This window comes from Lactuca serriola, chromosome 9 (genome assembly GCF_051521515.1).
Source record: "Lactuca serriola cultivar US96UC23 chromosome 9, Lser_US96UC23_V15, whole genome shotgun sequence".
Lineage (NCBI taxonomy): Eukaryota > Viridiplantae > Streptophyta > Magnoliopsida > Asterales > Asteraceae > Lactuca > Lactuca serriola.
The window spans coordinates 81,854,663-81,864,916 of record NC_136416.1 but is presented as its reverse complement, the minus strand read 5'-3'; the positions used below and the strand labels follow the sequence as shown (position 1 = coordinate 81,864,916).

Genomic DNA, 10,254 nt, shown 5'->3' with positions numbered 1-10,254 from the left:
AAAACAGTAGATCATTTTTAATCTACTATTTGGGAAACAGTAGACTTCTCAGAGGAAACAGTAGACTATTTTTTCGTCTACGGTTTCATAGTGAAAAATGAAAAAAAAAAAAAAATTGTATATACTAAAATCAAAACAGCAGGTAAATGAGCGAAACAGTAGACCATTTTAACCACCTACGGTTTCGTGGGCTAGTTTGGGACAAATCTTAATTTTTAGCTAAAAATTGTTAATCACTTTTTTAATTTGGCTAGACTAGTAATTGTCTCTTATTATTTCTGGTCAAATTTAATTTTTGTTCTCGTACTTTTATTATTTCTAGCAATTTGAGGATTAATATGTTAATTCGTTAAATAAAAAATAAACACATAACTGGTTTTTAGCATGTAGATGATGTTTATTGAAATAAATTGTCGCTTAAAAATAAGTAAAATAACTGACACGTGGGTTGTTTTTCTGCCCAAAAAGTCATTATCGCAATAGAAGATTAGATGGTTTTAATTTTTTAATTAAGGTTTATCCAAATGTTCAACCTTAGAAGCATATAGTACAACACACTTATTAAGAGGTTCTTCACTTCTTCTACGTTTCCTCATTTTTAACGAATATTCTCGAGTTCATCTGGAAATGACTTCACAAATCCACTAGAAAGTCCACTCCTCCATAATCCATAGCCTCAGATTAAGGAACTTAATTATAGTAAGATTACGATTTGTAAATCATCGCAACTGGCTATGGATTACAAGACAGTTGCTGTATTAGCAATTGTGTTTCTATCGACGGTATCATCAGCTCGAGTGGTGCCATTGCCGATCATCGAGAAACCAGATGGTGTTGCTAATCTTTTTGATAATTCAAAGTACGGATTGCTTCAGCTCAGTAATGGGTTGGCTCAGACTCCTCAGATGGGGTAATTTATTCGATATTTGTAGTGATTGACAGTGTTTTTATACTTCAAATTCGATTTTGATTGTTGGAGCTGATCTCGTTTCATGAATGAGTGACTTTGAGCAGATGGAATAGCTGGAATTTCTTTGCTTGCAACATAAACGAGACTCTAATTAAGGAAACAGGTTGATTTTGTTTTCCATTTGTGTAAGGGGACTTGCGATTTTAATCTTGGGAAGCAAAATTGAGTTCATTTAAAGTAATTGCTCCAACTTCTTAATCTATTTGGCAGCTGATGCACTTATCTCGTCTGGCTTGGCTGATTTGGGCTATAATTATGTCAACATTGGTACTCCTTCAAGTGTTCTTACTTATGTTATTAATGGTGGTTGAGTCTGATATCTTATCCCTAAACACAGATGATTGTTGGGAAGCACTTACACGGGACATAAAGGTAAGTCGAAATTCCTTTACACTCTTGGTGCACACTTTCTCGTAGATCTAATTTGCATAAATGAAGGCGTCTTCCATGGTTTCAGTAGAGAAAACCATCCTTAAACCTTCAATAGAAAATTCTTCCTCCCACCTCAGAACTACGATTTGATCATAGCAAATTTAACCTAAATAACAACGTAATGGCTTGTTCCACAGGGTCAATTAGTTCCTGACTCAAAAACATTTCCATCTGGGATTAAAGCTCTTGCTGATTATGTACATGGGAAGGGCCTGAAGCTCGGTATCTATTCTTCAGCAGGGTACAATAAAATCCATCTATTCTTACAATTATCCCACCAACTGTTCGACGAAATGATTCTATTAAATGTTCTAGTGTTTTCACCTGTCAAGTACGACCCGCTTCACTTTTCCATGAGAATGATGATGCAGCAACTTGGGCTTCCTGGGTAAGACCCAAAAACCCTAATTCTTTCATGTTCATCATTCAAAATTCATGCTTCCTTCAATCTTATTTAGGGTGTAGACTACTTGAAGTATGACAACTGCTTCAATCTTGGCATCAAACCAATTGATAGATATCCACCAATGAGAGATGCTCTGAACTCAACTGGAAGGACAATCTTTTATTCCCTTTGTGAATGGTAACAACTAACAACTAAAAGCTCATTTCTGTAAATTTTCAAATCTTGAATCTTCTCAACATATTTCAAGAACTTTTTAAACTCTTTCAGGGGTGAAGATGATCCTGCATTATGGGCAGGAAATGTTGGAAACAGTTGGAGAACAACAGATGACATCACTGATACATGGGAAAGGTTGAAGCTTTTTGTGATAAATGTTACATGCTTAACTTAACTTAACTTAACTATGGTTGAGTTTATATTAAACATTTATCTTTAATTTTTGTCTTCCAGTATGACTAGTATTGCTGATTTAAATGACAAATGGGCAGCTTATGCAGGACCTGGTGGATGGAATGGTAAGTAAGTAATTAGAAAAAATCATGTTCTCTCAACTGGTCAAACATGGTCAAACTGTAATAAAATTATTTTGCATTTTTTATAGATCCTGATATGTTAGAAGTTGGTAATGGAGGCATGAGTTACTTGGAATACAGATCACATTTTAGCATATGGGCATTGATGAAGGTGTGTGTGTGTGTTTTTTTTTACTCTTGTTATCTTTCATTTTGATTTAATTTAATGGAAAAAAATCTCATGCAAAAAAAAAATGCAGGCTCCACTTCTTGTAGGTTGTGATGTTAGAAACATGACTAAAGAAACACTTGAAATTTTAAGCAATAAAGAGGTCATTGCTGTAAACCAAGGTAATTTTTTTTGTTTGTGTATTAAAAGGTTGCAATTTTCATCTTCCTTTTCTTGAAAAAAAAATATATTTTTATTTTTTATTTTTGAATTGCAGATCCACTTGGAATTCAGGGAAGAAAAGTCAAAGTTTCAGGAACAGATGATTGTCTTCAAGTTTGGGCTGGACCTTTATCTGGAAACCGTTTTGCTGTTGTTCTTTGGAACCGATGTTCAGAAGCTGAAACGATTCAAGTCTCATGGGATACACTTGGACTTGATTCCTCCATCACTCTTTCCATACGAGACTTATGGAAGGTAAGGGCGTTTACGTCTTTTTACACACTCCACGATATCAATATCTCGTTTCACCTTTTTGGTATTTTTCTCGTCGGAAAAATATTTACAATATTTTGTCCTACCGACATCGGTCAATACGACACAGGACAGTGTCAGTTCAAACGCAGTACAACCTGTTCTTTTCTGTACTAACTGTTGACTGACTGTTTGTATTTGATTTGCAGCATGAAGATGTAGTAACGGATGCGGTTGGATCGTTTGGTGTGGCGGTGGATGCTCATAGTTGTGAGATGTTTATTTTAACTCCGAAGTTGTCTCATTTTAAAATATGAACTTTTTTATTTATATCTTTTCGTTTTGTGTAATGTGGGGTTAATGTTGATATTTTGTAGTTCTTGATTCTTGTTATGTTATTGTGTTTATGGAATAAATGTTTTCGCTTTTATGATAAATAAATAAAAATAAAACTTGTTGACCAAAGTAATGTAACGTCTAGTCGGTTTTAATGGGCAAACTACACATGCTGATGAAATTAAGACAAATAATTCGCCGGAGAGAGACTCCACTAGCCCACTCTAAGATAAACTTTAATAATTTTGTCGAATTCAAGTTAAGATAAATATAAGGGTTACAATGTTTTATGTTTAGTTAATTACAGTCTGTATAAATGAAAAAATAAAATAAAAAAAAAAAACAGAACAAAAAAACATAACCATGAAAATGTGGACTACCTTCGCCAAGAAACAAAGACCACATGAAGCAAAACAATTAAGGTTATCCAACCGCAAGATCCCGCAACCTGAATAGACAAAATTCTAACAGAATCTCGCCTTGAACTTAACGACAACTATAGAATATTTATCCATGAACACTTTTTAAGTTTTACAATAAAAAAAAATGAATATGCATAGATGTTTCAATTTTAATTAGTGAATTCCTTTCCAACAATGATCATCATCAAAGAATACTTTGGTTACTAAATAATTAGACCAGCGAAAATAAATTAACATGTAACAAAAAAAAAACCATAACAGATGTATATGTGTAATAGCACGCTTATAAATTTCATTCTATATTTTACGATATCAAGAAAACAATATGAAGTAGACATAATAAAATGTCTTAATATCTCAACATTGACTTATGTCAAAGCAGAAAAGCAATAACACTTTGTGTTTCTATAACTTAAAATTGCCTCCCTGAAACGTCTAACCAAATTGCCAACCAGATGATGTGACTTTGTAGCTAGTGATGGTTCTTCCATCGCTGGTTGTGACTTGAAAAGAAAGGCTTTGCCCGTTGAGATATGAGTTGCTTTGCCAATTGGAAGAGATTGAACATAATAGCGAAAAATGTAATGGAACGTGCACTTGTTTGTTAAACCTAAGTCCTTAGACCCGAGAATATGAGAGGGATGTTTCTAACATTTTTTATGGGCCACACCACTATTTTCCTCACATTCCTTTCCCTCACTTAAAACCCAAAGAATGGGTGAGGAGCTCCCCTCACTATTTTTTTATTTTTTTAAAAAAATATATTTCATACATATATTATACTTATTTTGTAGGGAATTAAAAACCATAATTTTTGATATGTTTTTTATATTTTTTTAGTATGTATATAATTTTATAAATATTAAAAAAAAAATTACCCAATAGCATGAGGAGAGAGAAAGTGCGACATCCCCTCCCCACCTCTTTCCCGCGGGTTACTTCCCTCACCCTTTCTCGCTTCCATTCCTTCCGGCCTTACAAGGCACATGCGTTTCCTCAACTTGTATCTTTCATTTTCCATTTAATTAATTAAGACTTGGTTTCGTAATATTTTTTATTTTCATGTTTATAATATAATAAATAAAATAGAAATAAATAGCAGATGATGTTTGCTTACATTTTCAAAAAAACTGAAACTAATTGAAAAAAACAATAATTATATGCACAATGTTTTTCCGGTATTAAAGTATATTTGGCAACAGGTTTTTAATAGTTTTTAACAACTTTTATAATTTAAATTTTTTTTGAACAATTTGTTTTGGGAACATTTTTTTTATTTTAAAACAAAAATTACAATCCAAAAACTATTTAAAATAGTTTTTTGAGAGGTTTTTGAAACTTTAAGCTTTTATCTTTTTATGTTGAAAAAACATCATTTTTGGTCCTTGTGTTTTTCTCAGATTTGACGTTTCGTTTTTAAATTCAAAAAATTTGAAAGATGGTTTCTATGCTTTCAAAAATTTTGATGTTTGATTCTTATTGCTCACCCCGTTAAGTTTTGTCTGTTAACTGAAGCATATTTTCGTCATTTCACTACCACATAGACCATTTATGAAGTTTTTTGTTATTTAATATATATATATATATATATATATATATATATATATATATATATATATATATATATATATATATATATATATATATATATATAGGTTCAAATGTTCCTACTATTCATTGTGTGAATGTATGATTGATTATGGACCATTCATTTTAGTTATTTTAAGAAAATAATTAATGCATATTAAATGCTGAAGATGTAACTAATACTCATTATATCTTCAACATGAAATATGCATTAATTACTTTCTAAAAATAACTAAAATGATTGGTCCAGAATCAATCATACATTCACACAATAGATAGTTAAAACAAAATAACCTAACCATATATATATATATATATATATATATATATATATATATATATATATATATATATAAAATTATTTTTAATATATAAATGGTCATCTCTCTCTCTCTCTCTCACTCTCTCTCCCTGTGACATCCCCATTTTTACGGTCAGAAAAGACCGATTTTGTTTATGCTTTATAAAAATCAGAGTACTTCTTTTTCATAAAAATGTTGCGGAATTTGTTCCTAGAAAAACACGATAAATACGTTATCAAAACATTTTCGAAGAAACGTATTTTATTCATTTTAAAACGTTTGGGATGTCATTGTCAATACAGAAACATAAGCATAAACAGAACTTACTTTTATTTACACTAGTGATCTACATCTCTTTAATCTCTCAGTGTAATGTGACTTCATAACAACACATGTGACATAAATAAGCTGGAGTGGGTCAGGTTGGGAAACCTGGTGAGTACATAGGGTTTTCAACCCACAATAATATAATTATTATGTTCAATCATCAAACAATTAACCCAATTACCCATCCCCATTATCTTCTTTATTCCTAAGTACTCTCCCTAAGGATTTATCCTAAGGGTCGTCTCCTACATCATATTTACCTCTCATCTCCTTACATCGCGTCTCCTTATATGTTTGTTCCTAAGGACTCTCCCTAAGGATCATCGCCTACATCGCTTGGACAGTATTGATTCAGGGATTACTCCCTCAATACGTGCCCACTAAGGGTTGGGGTATCATCGCATGAATACGTAGTTACAACATCGCCTGAACTCGTAATTCATAGTAAAGGTGTTAGAGTATCATCGCATGAATACATAGTTACAACATCGCCTGAACTCGTAATTCATAGTAAGGGTGTTAGAGTATCATCGCATGAATACGTAGTTACAACATCGTCTGAACTCGTAATTCATCACCTACAGGTTATGAGCCTGCTGGTGTTTCCATGGGATTGTCTATAATAGTCCGTGGTCGCCATCTATACTCTGGTAGATGACTACATCTCCAAATTGTCAGACAAGGTTATAGTATCTTTCATCCTACATCACCGATCCATCATCACCTATCTATCCTCACCTAATTATCATCACCTATCTCTCATCATTTTATTTCATCACACATCAACTATTTCATCTACCCATGTTTTATCCCAACATATTACGTAGATATAAAATAAATATACAGTTTAAATCATTTAAACATGTATAAAATCATTCATCCATCATAGACAACAAGTATTCGGATAATAGGCACACATAGCATGTAATTTATATAAAATACTTCATATCTATGTGTAAGCTGAAAGTAACTATGCACTCACTTGGGAAGGTGGTCACTCGACACTCGGACAACACTTTGTTACTCTTAAAACAATTATCCCTTGACGAAACCTAGTATCATTACCACTAGAGTTTAGTCTAACGTTTAACGAGACTAATTTAATAGTCTAGCTATTATTATTATTATTATATAAGTCTTAAACCATACTTATATAACCCATAATAATAGCCGAAATACTCCTTATAAGGTCCTAATAACATTACTATATTGTAACATAAGCTATACTAAAGATAGGATAGGTACAACTCACTTACAACGGGTTTTTCGCAAAACTGGGCTTCGCTGGAGCAGCGTTCCCGAGCCAAAAGGATCTTTTCTCGGGACTCCGGGAGCCTCGGGGCTTCTTTCGGGTGCTAGGGGGTTTACCTAGACTTTAGGGGGGCTTAGGGAGCTTAGAGAGAGTGTGTAGAGAGAGAAAGAAGGTTTGAGAGGTGTGAAGAAATGGCAAGACCTGACACCTCTATTTATAGGGTGAATTCCGGATGGACTCGCCGAGTAGGAGGACCTACTCGCCAAGTTGGTGCCACGTGTCATCATCTGATGGCTTTCCTTGGAGAGAAAGTAATGGTTGTGATCGCGACACGTCACCCAATATCGCGCATCAGCCTTCAAACGTAGAAAAATCATAACTCTCGCATACAAGCTCTGTTTTCGACGTTCTTTTTTTCAACGCGTTGGTAAAATCAAGATCTACAACTTTCATTTAGACTCTGTTGGCTAATTCTCGACCGATCTTAAATTTAACAGTAGGAGGCGTTTAGACTGTTAAATGACCGTGAAGAATTCGTAACTCCTTCATACGGACTCCGTTTTCGTCTATCTTTTTACCGTTGAGTTCCTATTAATGAGATCTTCAACTCTAATTTAGGTCGCGTAAGCCAAAAATCGCTCGAACTAAAATTCGAGTTTCGGGCTGTACACTACTAAGCCGAAACTTTGAAAAATCATAACTTCCTCATACGAAGTCAGATTTGGGTGTTCTTTTTATGGATTTTCTCGTTTTAACATACTATACAACTTTGGTTTAGACAAATAAGGCTAAAAAGTTTTCTATCGTAAATTCACTTTTTACGCTTCCCGGTGTCGTGCCGGTTTTGCCATAAAACTTCGACGGGCCATAACTTCTTCGTTATAACTCGGATTTCGGCGTTCTTTATATGTACGAAAACCTTGTAACATATAATAAAACTTGGTTAAGATTATTTATTATAAATAATTTTCCAAAAAGTCATTTTCGACCCCTATTGCCTCTAAATTGACTAGCCCGGATCTGCGGGCGTTACACTCCCCCGTCGCTCTCTCTCTCTCTCTCTCTCTCTCTCCCTCCCTCCTCTCCCACTCTCTCTCTCTCTCTCTCCCCTTTCTTCCACCTTCATTAGCAAAATTTATCATCACTGCTACATTCTCATGAATCAGAGACTCCTCCAAAGGAGTTCACTCATCGCCCTTTGACTCAAGGGGCCGATTTTGGTTTTGAATCCACCACAACCTATACGTGTTTTAGGGTATCGATGGTGTCCTCGTGTTAGGCGTGTCAAACCCAACAAATGATAGGGGTACAATAGACTCCAAATACACTGCTTTAATGCACTAAAAAGTAGTACAAGGAAAGCAGGGTCGAACCGCAGAGACACGGGACAAAATTCTATACCTCTTTGCGAAAGGTACTTTGATCACAAAAGGGGGATTTGTTTGCAAAAGTGAAATAATAAAATAACAATCTACTTTAAAAGCATGCACAAAATAAAATAGATTTGTAAACAAGTTGTAAAAGTGTTTCCAGTTCTAGTTCCCAATATTGTTGTTCAACTTGATTATGACTTGATGTAATTCAAGATTGCTATTCTAATTTGGTACTGAAAGCTATTAACACGCTCTAATACCTCTCGCTTGCCAAATTATCTAACAAAAACACGCTCTTTGACTAGACCTAGCTTTACTAATTCAACCTAAACACGCTCTTAGATTGTATTGAAAAATTGCATTAAGTTTTGTACAAGCTTCCCAACAATGTTCATTTCTTCTCATACGCTCGGAAGTGTCAAAACATGTGATATATGTTTTACAATAAGAAAACTCATTGCTTGTTACCAATTATTAACTTGATAGAACGATTAGGTGCCCTAAAAGTTAATTAACTGCACAAAAATTCAATTCATGAAAGTGGCCAATCAAACACAAATCAAATTTAAGGGTTCTAGTTTAAACAAAAACATAATCACTAGAATAGAATCACAAATCAAACATCAAATCATATGCTTCAAGTCAAGCAATCAACATGTTTTGAACAAGAACTAGAAACTAAGGTTTCTTAGCCACACATGGCTAGCTAAGAACAAATCAAACAAGAATAAAGATGGAATTGGAATGTTTAATCCTTACAAAAATGAAATCCAAGTGTTTGCAATGATTAAGTCTTCTCAAAAGCTCCAAGAATTCGCCCAAAATTGCCCTAGATCGCCAGAAACTGCTCCCCAAAATCGTTCTCTTCCTTCAAAATGACGTCTCCTCCTCTTTTATTAAAGTTCACGTGACTTGCCATAAGGCCATGCGTTTTTGGCATGACCATGCCTTTTGCCCATGTGTTTTTGGCATGGACATTTGTCTTGACCATGTGTTTTTGGCATGGCCCATGCTTTTTGCTAAAATTCCAAAAAGCCTTCACTGTTGGCTCCATCTTCAATCTAGCTTCACCACGAGTCATGTTGCTCAAATATAAGATGACAAAGGACAAACACGACCCATGTCGTTTTGACAATAATCACGTTTCAAACATAGTCCTTTGCTATGATAATAATGCACAATGACTCGGGTTCCATCTTCATGTTTTCTGCCATGGAATGACCGGTTCACCTTCTCTTCATGCTCCAAAGCTCCATACTCCAAGTTCCATGCTTCCAAGCTCCAAGTTCCAAGCTCCACGCTCCATAATGCCTGTAAAATAAATCAAAAATAGTGAAGTACCAGACATTCTTAATGAAATGTGCAATTGCCCTAATAATTAACTAAATGTAAGAATTATGAAGTAGAATGCTGTAAAAAGACAGAAATAAACATGCAAAATAGGTGCATAAAATGCACCTATCAAACCTCCCCAAGCTTAGTCCTTTCTTGTCCTCAAGAAAGAACAAAATTCAGAATCTACCTAGAGAAGACGATAGTTGACTAAAAAGAAACTAAGATGGAAAGAATGGAAGGAACGAAAAGGACTAAATGGAATTAAGAGTGCATGCATGCAATAAAAGAAGAGCTAATGAAAATAACATATGTACAAAAAGATTTTTTTTTCAACCATTTATGCAATAAACAAAACAA

At 34.2% G+C, this 10,254-nt stretch overlaps 1 protein-coding gene across 1 annotated transcript; it reads left to right on the top strand.

Moving 5' to 3' along the window:
• The first annotated feature begins 593 nt into the window (after positions 1–593).
• LOC145072357 (alpha-galactosidase 3-like) lies at positions 594–3,379 on the top strand. Its single transcript, XM_079018768.1, has 13 exons — positions 594–910; positions 1,015–1,073; positions 1,181–1,237; positions 1,308–1,342; positions 1,540–1,643; positions 1,718–1,790; positions 1,861–1,985; positions 2,076–2,159; positions 2,259–2,323; positions 2,410–2,492; positions 2,581–2,671; positions 2,767–2,966; positions 3,173–3,379. Exons 1-13 carry the CDS (start codon positions 735–737, stop codon positions 3,278–3,280), a joined length of 1,260 nt encoding a protein of 419 aa, XP_078874894.1. The 5' UTR covers positions 594–734; the 3' UTR covers positions 3,281–3,379.
• The last annotated feature ends 6,875 nt before the right edge of the window (positions 3,380–10,254 follow it).